Source organism: Hibiscus syriacus, unplaced genomic scaffold (assembly GCF_006381635.1).
Source record: "Hibiscus syriacus cultivar Baekdansim isolate YM2019G1 unplaced genomic scaffold, ASM638163v2 tig00116968_pilon, whole genome shotgun sequence".
Classification (NCBI taxonomy): Eukaryota; Viridiplantae; Streptophyta; class Magnoliopsida; order Malvales; family Malvaceae; genus Hibiscus; species Hibiscus syriacus.
The window spans coordinates 459,789-482,759 of record NW_024063492.1 but is presented as its reverse complement, the minus strand read 5'-3'; the positions used below and the strand labels follow the sequence as shown (position 1 = coordinate 482,759).

Sequence of the window (22,971 nt, the reverse complement as noted above, 5' to 3'; positions counted from 1 at the left end):
CCCAAATAATCCAAACCAACTTATAAATCCAAGAATTAAAAATCTGAAATTAACTTACCTTTGCGAAGTAAACCAATGGGAAGAAGAAGAAGAAGAAGAAGAAAGCTTTCCAAATACTTCCTCACCCACAAGCTTATCTCTTTAAATAAGAGATAAATATCTTTTAAATAAAAAGACCATAATACCCCTTCAAAATTTCCCTAATTACCATTTAATCCAATAATGAAATATTCCTATTTAAGTCCTTTAACTTTTCAATTTTTTTACATTGATCACCAAATTCCAAAAATTCTCATTTTAGTCAATAACCCCGATCTTTGGGATGTTACAACCTCCACCAGGTAGCTTTAAAATTATCATCGATGGCGCATTTATCTATAGTTCGGGGGATGCAACTATTGATGTTTTTGCCTGCAATCACCATGGAATGGTGGTAGGGGGAATTTCATGAAAGCTTGAGTCCTCTCACACTCCGGAATCAACAATAGCAACAGATTTTGTTCATGGCCTCCGAGTGGCTATTGAAAATAATTAGGAGCATGTCACTCAATGAAGTCCACGATATCCTAGTGCACCATCTGAACATCAAGGTTAACACCAATGGAATAGGGCCAGCTAATATTTTGAAGTAAACCAAAGGGAAGAAGAAGAAGAAGAAGAAAGCTTTTCAAATACTTCCTCACCCACAAGCTTATCTCTTTAAATCAGAGATAAATATCTTTTAAATAAAAAGACCATAATACCCCTTCAAAATTTCCCTAATTACAATTTAATCCAATACTGAAATATTCCTATTTAAGTCCTTTAACTTTTCAATTTTTTGTACGTTGATCACCAAATTCCAAAAATTCTCATTTTAGTCACTAACCCGACCTCCACCGGGTAGCTTTAAAATTATCATCGATGGCGCATTTATCTATAGTTTGGGGGCTGCAACTATTGATGTCTGTGCCTGCAATCACCATGGAATGGTGGTAGGGGGAATTTCATGAAAGCTTGAGTCCTCTCACACTCCGGAATCAACAGTAGCAATGGTTTTTGTTCATGGCCTCCGAGTGGCTATTGAAAATGATTAGGAGCATGTCACTCAATGAAGCCCACGATATCCTAGCTCACCATCTGAACTTCAAGGTTAACTACACCAAACGAGAAGCCAATAGGGTAGCTCACTCCTTAGCTCATTGGGCTTTGTCAAATAATAATATGTATTGGTTTTATTACGATGAACCGATTGTATCAAAGATAATATAATTCTCGATGCTTTGGATATTTAAATGAAATCTTACATTTTTTTCCAAAAAAAAAAAATTAATCAAGCTAAATGCCGATGGCAGTTTCAACTCACCCAGCTCCTCCTCTGTGTCTGGGTTCATTTTCCGGAACAATGAATGACTCATCATGGCAGCAGGCACATTCCCACATCCTTTTGTTCTTCACCCGGAAATGGCAGAAGCCTTAGCTTATGAGTATGCCATTCGTCTTTCCAAGGAACTGGGTTTCCATAAGATTGTGCTCGAAGGAGATTGCTTCGAAGTCATTGCTAAGCTTCAAAGGCCTCTGTTAGACCGTTCCTCCATTAGCACGATTTTACTAAATATCGAATCCATGAAGGACGATTTTGAAGAACTTACCTTTCTGCATGTCCCCAGAATCTGCAATACTCTTGCACACCCGTTGGCTGTAATAAGTAAATCTTTCCCCAATCCGATGGTTTAGATCAAGGAAGCTCCATCAGCAGTGGAAACAGCGGCTCAAAATGACAGACGATTGGTCAATCCTCTTGACTAATTTGCTTCCAGATTTTTTCTCTTCCTTGTTAATCGAAGCTATCTTTACACCTCCGATACTCTTCAAGGTTGATCTTCTCCTTTACTTGATTTTCTTTGATGCTCTGCACCCTTCGTAGAGAGACTAAAGGAGGGATTCGGCTAGCTGGTCAGTTTTATTAAAGTGTTTTACTTGGAACAATTTTGTTTTCTTGCCTTAGTTCTTTGGGGTTTCTTTTAATTTGTAGTTAGTTTGAGTTATCTAATAGCAATATCAGCTTTACCGTCCAAAAATATATAATACCTTCTTCTAGATTTGAAAGTTTATTATTAAAACTAGGTAAACGACTCGAATAAATTCAAATTAATCAGGATAAAGTCTTAAAATTTGAGGAGAATTTATAAAAAAAAATGTTGAATTCAAATTTGCAATCAATTATTTTTCTAATTTTGTCTTTTTGTAGAAGTTTTGGGATAACGTTAATTAAATTGAAAATAATCGGAGACCCAAACTTCATTATCAAGTTATTTAATTTAACACGTAAACATAAATTTGAACTTTTAAGTAATCGTGCTTTCATATAATTTATCACTATTTTTAACTAGTTTTTATGCGAATTGAGTCATTAATTTTTTTTTAAAAATCAAAATTAAAATGAAATTTAAAAATTAAAAATTAAAAATATAATTATGATATTTTTATATTTATTGATAAAATAAATTAGTCACTCGAGATTATTCGAATACCGTATAAAAAAGGTTAAAACTCATTCAATAAATTCGAAAAAAGATAGAAACGAACAAATCTAACTACATCAATTAACGAACCATAACAAGATATTAAAATACTGAAAGATTATCGATAATAATAAATCAGAATTAAACGTCGTGACGTAAATCACATATTAACGTAAATCACATATTCACCTACACGATGCTATTATAATTCGGAATAGTTGAAAGCAACTCTCTCGTGCGACACACTTCACACTTGACAACCTACATAACATATAAAACCAAGGCTACAAGAAACCGTTACCCTTATGCTTTTACATTGTCTGCAGCTTTTCAATTTCAGCTTTCCTCTAAACACTCTCCACTTCCAAGGCTAACTGTAGAGTATCCTGAGACATAAGTTACCTAAACTGACGGAAAACAAACTGTAGAGGAAAACTGTGAACTTCAAACCATTCTCCTGCGATCAGGCAACTAATTCTTTAGTAAGACGATCTCATAGTAGAGAAAATCTTCACTTTAGAGATAAATTTCAACTCCACCCCATCTCCACTTTCAATGCTAGAATAGATAAAAACTACAGTGATACTCTACATCTAGGGTTATAATGTAGTTGCGCTACATATTATTAGTTTTTGTTATTTTTATATTTTTAGTTTTTGTTTTTTTTCTTTCTTTTGTTATTTTCTTTTTCTTTTCTTTTTATTTATTATATTATTTTCTCTTATTCTATCTTTTATGTTTTTTATTGTAATTTCTACACAATAAAATAAAAATTAAACATAATATAAGAAATTTCAGTAGATTAAATTACAAGATAGATAAAAACACATTGAAATTAGATAAATAAACATACTAATAGTTAAATATTGTGAATAAAATAGAGTTGGTGATAATGTAGAGATAGTACTGGAGATGAATTACTATTTCATATTTATAGTAGAGATAGAGATGTTGTAGAGTAGAGATGAGGGCCGAATATGGCCTAAGCCAGCCTATCATGTGTTGCGGAATACGGCTATCGGATAGAGTAAAATCGCAACTGATAATTTGAGAAAATAAAAATGAAGATAAAGAAGAACAAATTTTACGTGGAAAATCCCTAAATAATATAGGGTAAAAACCACGGGCAGAAGAATTTCACTATGAGAAAATAAGAATTACAACTCTCAATCTAACAAGAAGAAAATAATAACAATTCTCTCTTAATAAAAATGAGAAAACAACTCTCAAACTCTCTAAATTCTCTAGTATTGGGAGAAAACTATAATGATTTGGGATGGTTTTGAAGCTAAATGGGTTAGGGTATTTATAGTTGAAGTTTAAGGATTAATCTTATAAATATCCTAAAGTACAGAGACTAAATGAGTAATTTTCCATTTATCTTTTCAACCAAAATCATCCGCTGTCAATCTTAAAAATCTAATTTGCAGCAAAATAAGACCTTTGTAAGCTGAAAATTTTGACCATTGTAAGCTGAAAATTTTGATTTTTCAACATCATGCACCCAAGTCTCCGCCAAGACCACATCGATTATTGCATAAGCTATCATCCCTGACTTTATTCTGAATATTTAAAAGCACCCCACCACATGATCATTAAACTAGCAAACATCTTCAACAGATTATATCATGACTGTTCTGAGCCACAGGGTTGACACTATAATTGTTCTATCCTCTATCCATCTGTTACGATTCAAACCGATTGAAATCATGGACAACATATGGCCATGTTTATAAATTTATACAACTTATCACAAGCAGTTAAAGAATCATTAAATTACTCTATAATAATCTTTTCAGTTATTAAGCTTTTAAAAATTATAAAATGAATATTACAACTTTAGTTTGTTACAAAAATGACATCATGTCATTAATTGATGTTAATTGTAATTAAATGGATGACATACCACATTAAATAAACAGATAATATCCCATTTGACCTGTCAACAACATTTAAAATATTATTTTTAAAAATTAGAAAGAAATGAAAATTTAAAATTTATTTTTAAAATTATAATTTTGAGATGTTTTTAAATCATAAATATATGAAAATCCTTATTTTTAGTAACCTGATATTTGTGGCCGTTAAAACCCTGCTGCTACGAGCAAGCACAACGTTAGGTTTCATATTGGAATGATTCATGTTCGAATTCAAAAATAAAAAGATACTTAAAGATTGTTTAAACTAAAACATTTAAACTAACTGATAATAACTTTAAAATTTTAAACCAAAATGATAACTTTTCAAATGGATAGGGACTGAAATGTTGTTATTTATAATAGACAAATCAAAATAAAATTTTAAATATAATATAGTAACTTGTAATAGAATTTAACTTTGTTGCCCTACTATAAAATGAGAGATGTCCATTGCAATTCGGCAGCATAAGTTACCAAATATGGAAGTATTTAGTTTGTTCAACATTATAGTCGGCATCTCCACTTTCCTTTTTGTGTTAGTTTTAAAATCCATCGCACAGAAACGTAAAACTCGAAGGAATCTGCCACCTAGCCCTCCAGCTTTGCCAATCATAGGCCATCTCCATCTTCTAAAACAATCAGCTCATCGAACTCTTGATCAACTTTCACAGAAATATGGCCCCGTTCTGCTCCTTCAATTCGGAAGTCGTGAAGTCCTTATAGTTTCCTCTGCACCAGCAGCCGAAGAGTGCTTTACGAAAAATGATATCATCTTTGCGAACCGCCCTCAGTTGCTTGCTGGAAAACACACAAATTACAACTGTACCACGATTGGACTCGCACCCTACGGTGATTATTGGCGTACCCTTAGGCGTCTCACTGCCACGGAGCTCTTCTCCACCAGCCGACTCGCCATGTCTGCTATCATCCGGCAAGAGGAAGTTGGGTTATTGTTAAAGGAACTATTCTTGGCCTCGGCCAAGAAGTCAGCAACGGTGGAACTTACATCAAAGCTTATAGAGGTTGTGTTTAATATGATTTTGAGGATGATTGCTGGAAAGCGGTATTACGGGAAAGATGCAGTGGATAAAGAAGCGGAGGAGTTTCGAGACATCATGAGAGAGGTTGCGGAGATGAACGGAGGCACCATGTTGAATGACTTTTTGCCGGTGCTGCAGTGGGTTGATTTTCAAGGTCTGGAGAGGAAGATGAAAAAGTGTTTCAAGAAACTGGATAAGTTCTTACAGTCCCTTGTTGAAGAGCATAGACTGATGAGGAAAGATTCTTTGGGATCATCTGGTGCAAGCAATAGAGGGACCAAAACAACTTTGATCGACGTCATGTTATCCCTGCAACAGACGGAACCTGAATTCTATACCGATGAAACCATAAAAGGAGTCATCTTTGTAAGCTCAAGATCCATGATCCTTTTTGTCTTGCGGGTAACGTGTGTCAAAACTCTTCATGATAGGGCTCAGCAACATAATCGAGAAAATTGAAAAATTGATATGAATTAAGTAAAACGGTTCGGTTTGATTTGGGTTTATATTTTTATTTAAAGAATCAATTCTATTAATTTGGTTCGGTTCGGGTTTTTTATATGGAACCCACTTATTTAATATTGAACCGAATAGACAATTTTTTTTGAATTTATAGTTTCAAGTTAATTTTTTATTGAAAAATCGATGAACCGAATCGAACCGAAAAAAACGGCATTACCAAATCGAATCGAACTGAAAAAATCAATTTCAAATAATTCGATTTTTTAACCATTCGATTTCGATTTCGGTTTTAATTTTAAAAAATTATTTATTTCGGTTTAGTTCAATTTTTAATAAAAATTGAACCGAACCGAATCGAACCGAATCGAATAGAATACATCCCTACCTCATGGGTTAGGTATCATTGTTGTTAAGTTTATGAGTGCTTTAAAGTCAAATTAAGCTGCTTATGAGACCTCATAGAATTTGAAACTCAAAGGATAAGTTGTCATTTTTCAAACCTTAAGAGGACTTTTTTAAACCACACAGAGAAAGTGGGTTTCTACCTAATCTTATAGTTTCTTTTTTTCAATTTTAAAATAACATTTCGTATATAAATTTAGATTTTTTTTCTCTGATGTCGGGAATTTATATTTTAAATTATCAAATCTAATTTTAATTTGTATTTGTATCACCTATATATAATGTAATTTAAGTATATCATTTAATTTTTATTATTAAATAAATTAAATTATTTATAATATTAATACCATAAAATATTTTAATGAAATAAAATTAAATTGATACTTTTACATAATATTTTTTTTTGTTATTTCCAACAATTTTTACTTATCACTATTAAATACTACTTAATTAGCAATCTAAATAATTTTTTTAGAATTTATATAAAAATAGTTCCTTTTACTCTGAATTTATTTAAAATAAATGTTAGAGAAAATTCTAACAGAAAATTATTTAAATTATCAATTAAATATTATTTGATAAATATATATATATATATAAATCCGTCAAGTAGAAGTGTAAATTTCATTTTTTTTTGTTAGAATTATTTAATGGTGTTAACATAAGTGAATTATTGTATTAATAATAAAAGTTAAATGATGTTATTTGTTTAAACTAAAGATTTTATGATCTAAATAAAATTTAAATTTAAATTTAATGATATAGAACGGAAATTATTCTTTGGAGTTTCTAATATCTGTATCTTTTAAAATTGTTTTCAGGTAATGCTGATCGCTGGAACTGAAACATCATCTTCTACGATAGAATGGGCCATGTCACTTCTTCTTAACCATTCCGAAGTCATGTATAAAGCTTGGTCCGAAATAGCTGATAAAGTCGGACAAGACAAATTTTTGGATGAAACAGACTTGCCAAAACTGAATTATCTGCAGTCCATAGTTTCTGAAACTTTGAGATTATTTCCGCCAACGCCATTACTCGTACCACATGAGTCATCGGAAGATTGCGTCGTTTGTGGTTATAACGTGCCACGTGGAACAATGTTATTGGTAAATGCGTGGAGTATCCAAAGGGACCCCCAGCTATGGGAGGAGGCCACAAGATTTATGCCGGAGAGATTTGAAAGTGGGGAAGCAGGTGACGGGTGTAAACTGCTTCCCTTCGGTGTGGGAAGGAGGGCTTGCCCTGGAGCTATTCTAGGTAGAAAAGTGGTTGCATTGGTACTTGGTTCCTTGATCCAATCATTTGAGTGGAACAGGCTTACCGAAGAGGAAATCGATATGAGGGAAGGCACGGGGCTCACCATGCCTAAAGCGGAGCCCTTGGTAGCTGTGTGCAGTCCCCGCTCAGGCATGCTCAATCTCCTCACCACAATCTAAGACACTAGCATTATGAACACTTGCATATGTATATATAGTTTATTCAACTTAGTACATGCATGAGAATAAAATATATATATGTTAGTAGTAAATATTATGTATAAATAATTTATATTATGTGTGAACAATGTCGAGATACATGATTATCTTGAAAACAACCATTTCTTAATGAGTTCCTCAACAGATGCAAAGTAATTAAGAAGATAACAGGAGATGCTGTCAGTTTGAGGGATTCTTCTTTTTTGAGGGAGCTTATCTATTTATTTTCTGTTTATCTAAATGCAGAAACTTATTAGCCCCAGAGCTAGTTAAAAGCAGTTAACTCCACCATTGAATAATGTCTAGGGATATTCAAGTTTGCTTAACAATCAAGTAAATCCTCATCTGATTTCAAATGTATAAAGATAACCCCCCCCAAAGAGAAGACTCATCTGGCTTTGGTGGAGAGAAAAGAGTGTTGAATGAAAAATAAAACATAGGAAACGTGGCAACCGGCTAAAGTGCTGACTCAGACAGGGCAATAAAATGGGTTTGTGGGAAAAGCTGGTTTGTTGCGAAGTAAGCCCATAGTTGTTAGCACTTGGCAGCTGATAAGGATTGCTTCTCCGGGGGAAAAGGAAAAGTTGTTCATTGTCTGTGTCACGCTGTCATAACCTTTAAGTCCAAATTATCGGATCAGGGTTAAGGTATGACAGATCATACATCTTTTGATGCTTCTTGCTCTTCTATGCGACTAAGTAAATCTTACTCAAACCTAATAAGCATGCAAACTCACCAAGGTTGGAACCAAACCCTCAAGGCTTCTAGGATTGTGGAAGCTTTAACACCAAAGTGGCTACCCAAGCCACCAAGGTTGGACTATTGTGTGGAAGTGCAAACGCAAGTGTAACTACTCCTAACCACCAAGATAAGCAACAACACAAAGAGAACAAAGAACACTGAAAGTAGAGTAAATGTGTGAGAGCTTTATTACTCTCCAAAGAGAATGAATGGAATGGATAATACAAATGAGGAGGAGAGATGTCTATTTATAGTTTATCTCCCTCTCAATCAATAGCCTAGATTGTTTTACATCAACGGCTAAGATCTATCCAATTAATACAAAATCCCCTAAATCAAGGAAACCTAATCCAATTGCATCAATTATCAGGATTCTTTCATTGGATAAGTGTTCACACCGGATATGATAAGATTCCCACACAATATCTTCCTGATTTTGTTTTCTTTTGCCATATTTATCGAGCTCATGTGATAATATTCGGATTTGATATTACTTTTCTTTTCTGCACGGCCAATGTGAACGAGCTCTATAACATTCTCCAAGTGATGGGCCAAGTCTGGTGGCCTTGGCAAGCCCAATACTCTATATTGAACCTCTTTGTCGGACACTTGCACTAATATCTCGGACTCAAGTTCACAGCCAGTGACATTCTCCCCCATCGAACTTAGTGACACCCTCGTCGTTGCACTCGACGATCCTGGGCAACATCCCTTTGAATACTTCTCAACGCCTTGGCTTGTTGCGGTCCTCCTATACGAACTGCTTGTTTTGGCTTCTGTTGCATGTAACTTCACGATCTTGCGTCATACTTCACATCAACTTGGTTGTCTTTCGACGTCTCCACTTGCTCATGTACCCCATAAGAACTCAGCCTCCCTTAATGACTATGCTTGTTTCTGCTCTTGTCGCCAAATGATGAAATAAACTAACACGCCTTCAAGTACATCTCTACCGTAGGAACCTTTTCTTATAAGTCCTGAATATTGGGGACTTAATATTGGGGATGATAGGTGCCCAATTGGTCTTCTTCGATCTTCGGAGACGAGGGATCACCTTTTTTTCAGAGACTATATGTGTAAAGTTACGAAAAGCTACTCCTTTGAAAAGAAATAGACTCAATTATAGTGAATTTACTCCTATGCCCTATCCCTCACCGGCCCTATATATTCCACAGTGAAAATCCGATCAAGAGGAAAACAAGATTACGCTAATCGAATTCTCAACAAAAAAAAAAAGATTACGCTAATCGATAAAATAAAACCCAATCACTGAAACCCGCGAACCGAAATCCCTTCCCACTGCCTAATGGGAAGTTCAAACACCTCCTTGACCGATGACGATTCCGTCACCGAATTTGACAATACCGCCACCAAGACCGACTCCGATTCCCACTCCGACTCCGCAACCGAAACCGATGAGGAATTCCGTAACCGATACCATACCTGTCTTTTCAGAGAAGACGAGAAAGTCCTCGCCTACCATTGCCGCTTCATATACTTGGCTAAAGTAATTAAATAAAAGGAAAATCTTAAGCTGTTTTCTTCCCATTCGCCTTTGAAATCACTTCACTCATCGTTTTACTTGCCAGGTTTTAAAATGCGAGAAAAGGAGCAACGGCTGGCATTATTTCGTTCATTATCTCGTAAGTATATAAAAAAATTCCATTTAATCTCTCTTTTCTCTTTTTTCCCCCACATAAAATTGATTGAAACTTGATTCTTTGTTCATTAATTTGTTTGTTTGTTTTATAGGGGTGGAAAAAGAAGTAAGTAACTTCTGTTTGAAATTATATGTATATTTTGAAGGAAAAAATTGGATTCTTGATGCCATGTTTGGTTTTCACAGCTGGGATGAATGGGTAGGTGTGGATAGATTAATGAAATTTACAGAAGAGAATCTGCACAAACAGGTAGCACTTAACAAGAAACTTAAGGAAGAACAGAAGGGTGAATTTCAAACTTCAAAGAGAGGAACAGCGCGTGTGTCCCTGAGGAACCCCAAAGGTTGATTTTGGTGTTTTATTGTTTGTCAAAAATGTGAAAAGGACTATTTTTCTACACTCTTTTTTGGGTTCAAGAATTAAGATGTGTTTATCTTTGCAGGTAGTAGGGGCAAAAGGCAAAAGAACGATGCTATTTGCAAGGTATTGCCATGGTTTGGATATCATTGTTGTGGCATTTTCAATGCTTCTTCAGTTGGTTCATTTGGTTAGAAATTTAGTTTATTGGTATTCATTGTGAAAATATGTTTCTAGTAGATCAGCTAAAGACATCCTTGGTTTAAGCGCAAAGAGTATGGATTTTGAGCTTCTGTTATGTGAATTTCATGTTCAGTTTAGTCTAATTGATTGCTGAACTGTTCTAAACTGTTAGGATAAGCAGGCTGTACCTTCAGATAGTTCAGAAAAGCTTGTGAACATCCAAATTCCACTCACTCTGAAGAAGCAACTAGTTAACGATTGTGAATTTATTACTCATTTGGGAAAGGTCAGTATAGCCTCAGATTTTAGTTTGTATGCAGTATTCCATTTGTTTCATTTTAAGACTTCCCTGTCAAATGTCAATATAGATGGTCAGAATTGATTGTCATCTTATTTTACAGCTTATTGTACTTCCATGTACTCCTAGTGTGGAAGACATATTGAAGATGTATCTTGATTATCGATATACGAAGGATAACATGTAAGTAGCCCCCTCCCTTTTTGTCTCATTGTTATTCTATAACTTGCAAAATACATCTCATATGAGCATGGCTAGCTCCTGTAGCGGTCAGCTAGATGGAGAACCTGCTTTGTTTAACTCCTTGGCGCCACATTGTCAAACAGCTGTTAATGACCTGATGGACCAAAAGACCTGCATGACTTAAAATGTACCTTGAATTGCTTATACGGTGAAAGGTGCAAGAAAAGCAACAGATCAGGATTATTGACATAATTTTTTGCATTTATGCATAGTTTATACTAGGTATGCTAGTTTTTAGCTTGTAATGGAAGAACAATAATTGCAGAAGTATCCACTTGGAAGGTAGAGAAGGAATTGAGTTGAGAAAATAAAAAGGTGGTTTTAAGGTTTGGCATTTGGAATGAGCTATCTTCTGATTTTTGGTTCTTTAATTCTGCCTCTCAAAATTATTGCTCCGTTAGGTGCCTTTCAGTTGTGAGTGAAGTGCTCAAATCTGCAATCCTAATTAATGCCTATGAAGTTTTTTAGATAATTGTTTTACCAAACTTTTATTGCTATATTGTTGGCTTGGTATTTGTAGTTTTCTAATAGTTGACATGAAAATGTAATACATGTAGGGTATCCGATTCAGTTGGAGAAATTTTTAAAGGGATACGTTCTTACTTCAACAAAGCATTACCTGTGATACTTTTGTACAAAAGTGAGCGTAAGCAATATCGAAATACTATTACAGAGGATATCTGTCCATCCATAGTATATGGGGCCGAACATCTATTGCGTCTCTTTGGTATGTGTATCCCATCGCTGTAGACAATTCTGATTAACTTGCAAAAAAAATGTATTATGCTGTGTAATTGTTACATATAGGGAGGAAATTTACTTGCTAATCGAGAAATCTTTCCTTACCCTGATAATATTTTTGTAGTTTGAGTTGAAGCTTAGAAAGCAACCAGGACAGTTATTCTGGAGTCTTAACAATTTTCAGATGACATTTGAGAATGTACTAAATAATCTATCTAAATTTTCAGGATTGAGTGCGTCATTTTTTTATAAGCTGTTAATACATAAAATTCTTACATAACATCAACCATTAATAGTTCCAGTCAACCAAACTATCTACTAGTCATAGCATGATATAGTATTACACACGGTTATCTACTAATGAATCTAGCCTTTAATGAACCGTTCTGGGTTTATCTTGTAATCTTTTGCTATGTCTAGACGTGGCATGCCTCTGTGTTGCAATTATTACAGCTTCTTCCTGGTATTTCATTGAATGTTTGATTAATGCTGCTCCCAAGATTAATGAATTTTCCTTGCAATGGATTTTATATCGTGAAGTTCATTATGCTAATTTACTTTCTTTTGTTCACAGTGAAGTTGCCCGAGTTATTGATACATGCAGACATTGAACAGGAGACATTATTGGAGTTGCAGCAAAAATTAGTCGACTTTCTCAAGTGCGAACACCATTATATTTTTTAGTTTTGATGGTCATTTAACTCTTCAGAAACTCAAATTCCACTACCCTATCTCCTTGGTCCTCCCCACCCGATCCCACCTCCTCCCAATTATTCCTTTTTAAGGCACATGATATTTCATTGCCATCAATCTCTGCTGAGTGCTGATGCATGAAGATGTCTGTCTTCTCATTGCAGGTTCTTGCAGATGAATCAGAATACCTTATTTCTCTCGAGATACCGTGGTGCAGAAGATGTTGAAACAAGCACTGATAAACATGATAACTGATGCAGAAACTTCTTCCAAACCATTTGTACATACACCAATGAGTGGTTGGAAGTTTCTTCTACCTTCCATCAATGCTCCTTGGGCTTCAGAAAAAAGGTTTACTGAAACATGAGAGGGGTTTGTCTGTCACTGGATTTACCTTCCTAAGAACAGTTTGTATGTATATATTTGTAGGATACTCTCCATTCGGAGCTTTGTGCTTGTCCTTGTTGGTTGACTTTTACCTGTTGCTTGGCTAGTATTTCCCTTTTGGATTCCAGCTTTTGAGTCCATTTAGCAAAACTTTGTTTAATCCACATTCCAAGCGACCTTCTGGTTGGTTCTTACCAACTGCACTACGCCCACAAATTGGGGTTGGACCCTTTGGAGCCCTTCTTATATTCTCAACGCAGCTCTTTCCTTTTCAGCCTTTGTATTTATTTATTTATAGAATATTTTTAAATAGGGCTTTATTTTTAAGAATAGTGAATTTAATATTGTTGTGTGTGCGCGCGTGTGTGATGGGGAATAGCTAATGATCAGAATGGAAAAGGGCTTTTGGTAAATTAGTCCCCAAAACTTTAGATATATAATTTTAGCAACCTGGTTATAAGAATCACCTAAACATATATTTTCAGTATATTCAATTGGAAGAAAAATTCTCTTCCAAGCATTTGAACAGCCACCTCCTTTCATGCAAATGTTTCTGGAGGAAGACAGCAGGGTGATGCAGACCAGCATAGCTGGGATTAAGTTTTTTATTCTTTATATATTAAAAAAAAAAGGACGAAAACTTAAATTCTCTGCTTCATTCATGGTTTTTCTTCCAATAATCTGATTTTATAAAGATAAAATTTCAATTGCTATTTATTTATTTATATTTATAAACAATTATCTACAAGCGTAAAACAATAATTACCTACACTCAAGGATGATCAAATTGAATTTTTGTTTCGATAAAATCATTATTAATTTTTTAATCTTGATGTAAATCGTGAACGACAACGTTTAATATTGTATTATTATTATAATTGATATTATAATTAAATCTTTAAGATTACATCTATAATTATTTTTTTTAGATAATTATTTTTTGGTGTTGGAACATCACTAACAATACAGTGTTATTATAAGCGCTATAATAATAACGAATAGCAAAAATCCATAAAGGTTTGGGTATGGTAAATGACTATTGAGAAGAATAATGGCAATTTTATATTAAAAACCCCATATAAATAATTATTTAAAGAAATAGGTCCCTCCAGAAATTGTTTGGAAGATTAACCCGCAAATCATCCACATCAGATGACCTCGCGGCCTGCAAACCGCGTGTTAACTCCTCTCACCCTCCAACACGCGAGATATATTCGACATGGGCGCACTCTCTAGGTAAGCCAATAAAACAATTGGATAAAATGACATCGCCCATTACGAACGCGAGGTAGCCTTTATGATCCAAAATATCGCGAGATTTATGGAGGACCTCGCGACCTGCAAAGCACGGGGATAATAGATTCCTTGCCCTCCCTTTAGTGTTCATAGCCTTGATAGGATATTATTTCCGGGTGGAAAACTAAATTTTTGTAAAATTTTAATTATAAACGCGTAGTCTTGCAATTAAGGTGACTATAATATCAACATATATAAGACATTTTAAGCGGGTTGAAAATGGTTAGAAATCATGATTTTATGAAGATAGAAGAAAAAAATGATTTGATAGACATATTGGAGTGTTATTTCTGACTTATAAATATGAGTAAATATGTGTTGTTAATTAAAAATAAATAATGTAAAAAGCCCATTTAATTGATACGTGGGCCTGAGCGATTGAGACATTTGTTCTTCTTGTGTCCGGGATTCCTACATATAAAACATAATTTCAGTTGTCCGATTCTTTCTTGATGTTCGACCAAATCCTCATCACTAAAAATCTGGGTTGACCGTGGACGACCGATTTTTTTCCGTAGTGTATAATCTGGCCGTATTGTAGGTTCATCGTCAGCTTCATCCGTATCTCATTCATTTCCAATGGAAGGGAACTCATATTCATAAACCTTGAATATAGTTTCAAGTAAGTAAACCCGATGAACGAATCTCATGTAGGGTATCCGAACAGAAGAAGTAACAGCAATAGTGTACGTACACAGGTATTTGAAAGTTTGGAAGAATTCGCACTCGCATATTTTTTCTCGTAAATTAACCACATATGCTTTATTTTGTATGTTTTCCAATGGCCTTGCAAATTCTGATACATGGAATAATGACATTTCGCGAGAGAAGTTTATGACACTCATTACGTTGGAATGCTGCTGGAATGTTTGCAATTTTCTGAGGAGGTCTAGGTGGATTTGGTGGCCACCTACCATCCAGTCAGCTGTTTGTCTTCCCAAGGTTGCGAAAAGTGTTTCCAGTCGATAATATGTCGCTTTGACAACGGACGTGATAGGCAAATGACGCACTCCCTTTAGTGATGAATTTATTGCCTCAGCCAAATTCATTGTCACGTGATCATATCGTCTACCCCCATCAAATGATTGAAGCCATTTCTCTTTTGGGATTCTAACAAGGTAGTTGAAGCCCTCATAATTCATGTGTCTCAATTCCTACATTATGTCCTCACACTCACATACAGACTATGTGTAACATATCAATAAAAAGTGGAACAATTAATTTGAAATATTTTTTGTAAAGTTATGGTAAACCGAAAATAGTGAAAGACGTACTCATTCGAATCACAATTAGACGCTCATATCGACTCTTGAACTTCTGCAAATAGTTTTCAGCAATATGTCGTAAACAATACCTGTGATAAATATTGGGGGTTTGGCAAGACGGACCCATACACTGGAGTGCGTATTTGATACCAACACCTCTTTAAGAAATAAGATAAATCTCATCATCTCTATCATGTATCACATGTAATAGAACATATGTTTGTAAGTTCACAAGGAAAAATTCCCAATAATCGATATCTTTCTTTTCGACAATTGCGAAGGCGATGGGAATAGTTTTTTTGTTGTCATCTTGTGCAACCGTCAATAACATTATTTGAGTGTATCGACCATATAACCAAGTTTCGTCTATTTGAACAACCTGTTTGTAGTGTCAGAATGCATTAATGTATTGTGGAAAAGTCCAAAAGAGTCGGTAGAATTGGCAGACATCTTGAACAACACAATCATTTTCGTATGCCGAGATTGTTTCTAATTTTACAATTGTTCCCGGAACGTGTTTCTGCATCAATTTAAGCCATGACCGCAATTCATTGTAGGATTTTTCTCCATTTTGAATGTCACCTCGGGACTTTGACTGAATGAAGCTTTTATGCAACGTTCTTTATTTCTCAAGCTGCTTAAAGATGAAGCCTATATATACCATCTCCTGTTCCTTGTGCTTTCATCTTTGAAAGCTCCACATGGATTCCCTGTATGTATCGTTACTTGTTTTATCTTTGACAGCGTTCCTCCCATTGTCTTCTTCAACGTGTCGAAAACTGAGCGGAGGATCATCTCTTTCCGTGGAGAATTCAGATGATGTTTTAATATCACCGAATGCCACTTTGTCCGCCGGCTTTTATCCTGTTGGCAACAATGCTTACGCTTTCGCCATATGGTTCAGTAAACCGACTTGCCTTGTACTCCAACATTGCACCGTTATTTGGATGGCAAACCGTGACCACCCAGTCAATGGAAGGCGTTCCAAGCTCTTGCTTTTGCGAACCGGTAATCTTATCCTCACTGATGCCGATCAGTTCAACGTTTGGGACACGGGCACTGCCTCGTTGTCTTCAGTTCATTTGCAGCTCAATGAAAATGGCAATCTTGTTTTGAGCAATTCCCAAGGTACTACTTTGTGGAAAAGCTTTGATTCTCCTACAGATACCCTTCTTCCTCTACAGCCACTCACCAGACATACAATCCTTGTCTCCCAAAGAAGAAAAGGTAACTACTCCTCGGGTTTCTATAAGTTCTTTTTCGACGACGATAACGTTCTTAGTCTCCTTTTTATGGTCCCGAGATTTCAAGGGTTTATTGGCCTGATCTTTGGCTTTTAAGCTGGCAGGCAGGAAGGTCTGCGTACAACAGTAGGAGAATTGCAATGATCGATTCATTTGGTAATTTTAGTTCAAGCAATGGTTTGGGTTTTTCGGCTGCGGATTACGGTGCAAGCGGGATCCAGAGAAGGTTGACAATTGATTATGACGGCAATCTTCGATTGTACAGAAGAGAAGAAAGGGAGAAAAACATGGGTTGTTTCATGGCAAGCTCTGGGTCAGCCATGCAGGACTCATGGCCTTTGTGGGGAAAATAGTCTGTGTAGATACGCTACCAGTACTGGGAGGAAATGCTCTTGCCTTCAAGGATACAAGGTCAAAAATCAACTTGATTGGTCTTATGGTTGTGAACCAGAATTCGACAGTTCCCTCGTTTCAACTCGTGGCTTTACCTTTACTCGTCTTCGTAATGCCGAATTTTACGGATATGATTATGGAGTTTTCTACAATAAAACCTTGAAGGAGTGCGAAACTGAGTGCCTGCAAAGGGCTGATTGTAAAGGTTTTCAATATAAAATCAACGTGAATGGCGTCTATGAATGCTTCCCTAAGGCGCTATTGAGGAATGGGCACCAACCACCTAACTTCGATGGAGACGTTTATATAAAGGTTCCCAAATCATATGTTGCCCTCAAGAAGAAGAAGAATAAGAAGAAGGAGCTTTCTAAGAAAATCAGCAGTTTAGGATGCGGGGCAAATTTTACGATTAATCTAGAAAGAAGTTTCGTTGAAAGCCAAGAGAAAGGGATAATGAAGTTCATGCTGTGGTTTGCATGTGCATTGGGAGGGGTGGAGTTTATTTCCATTTTTTTGGTGTGGTTGTTCTTAAATAGAGCTAGGGGAGATGAGAATGTAGGTAAAGAAGGCTACCTTTTGGCGGCAACTGGGTTCAAAGGAATGACATTTTATGAGCTAAAAGAGGCAACCAAAAACTTCAGCCAAGAAATCGGAAGAGGAGGGGCAGGTATTGTGTACAAAGGAATGCTAACCGATGGTAGAGTTGTAGCAGTCAAGAGACTAAACGAAGCAAACGAAGGAGAAGCTGAGTTCGTAGCAGAAGTAAACACCATTGGGAAGCTTAACCACATGAACTTGATTGATATGTTGGGATTTTGCGCGGAGAAAAAGCACAGGCTGCTTGTTTACGAGTACATGGAGCAAGGATCATTGGCAGAAAAGCTCGAATCCCATCAACTGGACTGGCAAAAGAGGTATGATATCGCATTGGGATCTGCAAAAGGCCTAGCTTACCTACATGATGAGTGCTTGGAATGGATCTTGCATTGCGATGTGAAGCCCCAAAACATATTGCTCGACTCAGGGTACCGACCAAAGGTGTCGGATTTTTGGCTGTCGGAGCTACTAGACAGAGGAAAGCTTTCCAAGTATAGCTTTTCAAAGATAAGGGGAACGAGGGGTTACATGGCTCCCGAGTGGGTCTTGAATCGACCCATTACATCCAAAGTAGATGTTTACAGCTACGGCATCGTTACGCTGGAGATGGTGACCGGAAAGAGCCCCAGAAAAGGGATACGGTGGGTGGAAGGGGAGATGGATTTGGTTACATGGGTAAGGAAAAGCGGAAAGGATCAGAGTCGTGGATGGAAGAAATAGTAGATCCCACGTTGGAAGACAAATACGATAAGAAGATGGTAGCAATTTTGGTTCTAGTGGCTCTTGACTGCGTCCAGGAAGACAGAGATGCAAGGCCCACAATGAGTCAAGTTGTTGATAGGCTTCTTCGTCCCAATCATTAATAAAATGCCTTTTTAGGGTTTATAATCTGTAAGGCACCCCATTCAATTTTTTTCAAAATAAATTCAAGTGATTTCATTTCCAGTAATATCTAAAATTATTAATGTAAGTTTGGATTGCATGAACAAATGGTAAACTACGCGGTTTCAGAAAGGAAGGCTGTTGGAAAGCGTATTTCTTATGGAGCTGAGCTGACGGCCTTCTCATTTCGCCCACTAGACATATTTTAACAACATCAACTCATCGGAGGTTTATCCATGCAATCTTACTCATTTCTTACGCATGGGGTTGGTGGAAGTCCATTATTCATGGGTTTGAGTTATTTCATAATCTCTGACATCATGTTGGATTTTATTGCTCCATTCCATGTCTGATTTCTGAGTTCCATCATAGTCAATCTTACCACATCTGAATAGACCGTACCAAATAGATTAAAACTTATTTCACTCTCGTTATTATGATATTCGTTCTCATTATTATTATTATTTTAATCTCACCACATCCAAATAAAACTTTAGATCGGAAATTAGAAAACTAGTTTGGGTACTTAATGTGATGATGATGTGAATTAATAAAAGATGCATTCAGATGTTCACAGAAGTACCAGTAATGATTTGAGACGTTTATATATGTGGTGGCAGTGTCCTTTACTGTGCTTATATCTAAGCAGTCCCAAGAAGTGCATTTAGGATTGGTGCCTTCCTCCAGCGGAAGCAGTGAAATTTAATGTCGATGGCGCTGCAAGTTGAGAGGCTGCAGGGTGTGGTGGGGTGCTAAGAACAGATACGGGAGATATTAGAATCTTGTTTCCTGGGCCAATGGAGTGTTGGGGTCAGAGTACGTGGAACTCTATGCCATCAAAACGGCCTTGGCAAACTTTGTGGAGGCAGGATAGACGGGAAAGTCTTCCTTAATGGTAGAATCGGACTGTCAAGTTGTTCTTAATTGGATATCGTTGCCACTTATGAGACCATGGAAATGGTGGAGTGTTTTCGATAAGGTGGATAGGCTGTCTAAGGTCATTGCTCAGGTACAATTCTCTTACTTACCAAGAGCTTATAATGGAATGGCGGGTTTCTTGGCGAAAGAGGGTAATTCGAGGGTGGAATTATTCGAAGTATGGTGGTAAGTGGCTCGAACAGAGTGAGGTTTTGGTGTGGTTACAGTGCTATTTGGTGGTTGGTTTCTGCTGTGGTCGATGAAATTGTTTTTAAATTTTTTACTTCGTGTAGTGTGTTGCTTTAGGAGCTGTTCGAGTGTTTGTATGCTTTCTGTTTTCTATTTTGAGTAGGTTGTTGCTCACGGAGCAGTCGAAAGTTCTTATGTAGCTTGTTTCTTTCATGGTTGGCGAGTACTCTTTTACTCCAATTAGATTTAGGAAGACGACTCTCTCAACCTTAATTCCTTAAATAAATTGAATTGCCGTGCAAAAGAAAATATGTGGACTACAGAGGCCACTATGTTCAATAGTGGCATTTATGATCCATCCTTATCTACTCAAGTAGATGCTTCTGCTCACTAATGTATGTGGGCTACGGCGGCCTCTATCTTCAATAATGGCACCCATGTCTAAGTAGAAATAGTCTTAATTTCTTTATTTATTTTTAATCAAAATGGATATGTAAATTACACAAGCCATCCCTAAATTTCAACAATGGATTAATAAGATTGATTATTACGTCGATCGTCGTTGTGGATATCAATTAAGCCATAACATTTTAGGCTGCACTATTATGGTTTAGTGAATTTGAATTTGATATTCATTTGACCTGAATAGATAAGAAAAAAGTTCCCTCCTATTAACAGAACATATTGTTAAGAAACCAAGCACATCATCCATTAACAAAGGTCGAATTCCAAAAGCGAATGGGAATAGAGGATGTAGGCTCGGAAGCCAGAGTTTGAAGAATTATACCCACTTAGGCAGTTACTTATGGCCTTATGCCCTTAGTTCGAGTAGCTCAAGGGTTTTCTGCTTCATCGATCTCCCCTATGAATAATTATTGTTGCTTTGGCCGAATTGGTTACATTACATTTTACAAGAGGACCCGATTAGCCTCGCAAGTGCGTGAATCCTTAGGCATTTTGGATTTTGTTTTAGTTGCCACCAAGGCCGAGTGTTCCTCCTCTTTTTAGTGGTCATGGAGTAGAAATATACTTTTTACCTTAAAACAAAACGTTTGTAGTTACACATAAATTTCATGAGAAAAAAAAGTTCATCTTAAGTTTTGGTGGATCTCTAATGAAACCTCCTTTTAATAATTCCAACAGTAGAGAGATGTCTTTTGAGAAGGGAAAAACATATTTGTGTTTGAACTCCATTCAAAGACGAACTATAAAAAATAAAAATTAAAGCGTTTAACGTTATATTCGTGGAGTTTGGAGTACTTTCTTATTAAACAGGCAATGGATTCATATTTAAGAGGGACAAATAAGTTTGATGAAAAAATTTAGACTCATCGATCACCATTAGTGATGAAGAAAATAATGAAAAAAATCTATAGAGTTTGTTTTGGTGTAAATTTAATTTTTTTTAAATGATATTTTGGTGTTGTCTTTTATGTCATAATGTCGTTAAGTAATTAACGATAAGGTGACTGAAACGAGAATAATTTGAAGGTTGAGTAATAATATTATAAATTTTTAAAATACAATGAATAAAATAAAAGTAAAAAGAAAATTGAGTAATGATTTTTGTAATTACCAAAAATGAAAAATATTTGAATAAATAAAAATATATATGTTGCTATGCTCAATTAGTCGATCATTTTGGGATTTTCATGAAGGACCAAGCCACCAAGGAGATGTCAATTACTCCAAATCTTTATCTCGGATTTCCGTGACTGTTAACCAATCCTTATTCTCTCCATGGGTTTACATTGCCTGTGTTTTATAACCAAAATGCCGCTGGATTTATCTAATTACAATTCTTCTTCTTCTTCTTCTTCTTCTTCGTCTTGTGTCTCCATCCAGTGAAAAGTTGTTTATTCATTCACATCTTATCTATTCTGAGTTACTTAGATTAAGTTTTCATCGGACCTTCCCATTCGTTGTCTTGGTTTTTTCCTCACATAACTCATGGGCAGGCCAATTCGTAGTATCATTGATTCGACTCTGCTCATTTTCTTGTTCCTCCAATGGTCATCTACTCGAAGGGTCATCATTGACAGTGGATACCGAAGGAGATTTTTAAAGTCACCAGATGGAACTTTCAGCGACGGGTTTCACCCCGTTGGCCACAACGCTTGGCTGAACAAACCATGTTGCAGAGACAATTGCACCGTGGTCTGGATGGCAAACCGTGACTACCCTGTCAACAGTAGACACTTGAAGCTTTCGTTAACTAAACACAGTAATCTTATTTTGCCCGATGCTGGACGTACCAATGTTTGGACCACCGACACGGTGTCTGATATGTCACCTGCACATTTAAAACTCTATGACACCGACAATCTGGTCCTGCATGATTCGAAGGGCACAACACTTTGGCAAAGCTTTGATTCACCCACAGATACTTGCAAAGTATCTATTGGCCAAGCCCCTGGTTCCAACAACTCAAAAAGCACGCCAAGCTTGTCTCATCAAGAAGATGAAACAATTACTCTTTGGGTTTTTTTAAGTCTCTACTTCGATTATGATAACGTTCTTGTCTATTATACAAAGGTCCTGATGTTTCCAGTATGTATTGACCAAGCCCCTGGCACTTGAGATGGGAAGTTGGAAGATCCACCACCAACAATAGCAGAATTGCAGTACTGTCTCTGTTGGGCAAATTTAGTTCAACTGATAAATACACCATCAAGTCTTCTGATTATGGTACGAGGATTCATAGAAGATTGAGAATTGATTTTGATGGATATCTTGGATTGTACAGCCTAAATGAAAGGGAAGAAAAATGGGTTGTTTCAGGGCAGGCTTAGCGGTCCCAGCAGATTATGCAGTTCCAGTGGCAGGAAATGGTCTTGCATTGCTGTATATAGGAGGAAGAATCACACGGATTGGTCCTTGGGTTGTGAAACTGAATTGGATCTTTCTTGTAATGCATCCCAGGCTGGTTTTACAAGTCTTAAGACATGCTGAATTCCACGGCTACCAATATGGTATTTATACAAATCACACCTTGGAGATGTGTAAGAAGTTATGCTTGGAACAATCCAATTGCAAAGGTTTTCAATTTTGGTTTCATTAATCCCACCAACCGTATAG

At 36.2% G+C, this 22,971-nt stretch overlaps 2 protein-coding genes and 1 pseudogene across 2 annotated transcripts; all 3 read left to right on the top strand.

The window, feature by feature from the left end:
* The first annotated feature begins 4,874 nt into the window (after nucleotides 1-4,874).
* LOC120191376 (cytochrome P450 81Q32-like) lies at nucleotides 4,875-7,809 on the top strand. Its single transcript, XM_039194338.1, has 2 exons — nucleotides 4,875-5,829; nucleotides 7,149-7,809. The coding sequence occupies exons 1-2, from the start codon at nucleotides 4,903-4,905 to the stop codon at nucleotides 7,764-7,766; spliced, it is 1,545 nt and encodes a 514-aa protein (XP_039050269.1). The 5' UTR covers nucleotides 4,875-4,902; the 3' UTR covers nucleotides 7,767-7,809.
* A 1,940-nt stretch (nucleotides 7,810-9,749) lies between these two features.
* Nucleotides 9,750-13,236, top strand: LOC120191432 (protein MRG1-like). The gene is made up of 10 exons (XM_039194379.1): nucleotides 9,750-10,053; nucleotides 10,136-10,189; nucleotides 10,299-10,312; nucleotides 10,393-10,550; nucleotides 10,650-10,690; nucleotides 10,920-11,033; nucleotides 11,149-11,228; nucleotides 11,846-12,015; nucleotides 12,604-12,688; nucleotides 12,887-13,236. Exons 1-10 carry the CDS (start codon nucleotides 9,853-9,855, stop codon nucleotides 12,975-12,977), a joined length of 1,008 nt encoding a protein of 335 aa, XP_039050310.1. The 5' UTR covers nucleotides 9,750-9,852; the 3' UTR covers nucleotides 12,978-13,236.
* Nucleotides 13,237-16,263: 3,027 nt separating this feature from the next.
* Nucleotides 16,264-18,767, top strand: LOC120191431 (annotated as a pseudogene).
* The last annotated feature ends 4,204 nt before the right edge of the window (nucleotides 18,768-22,971 follow it).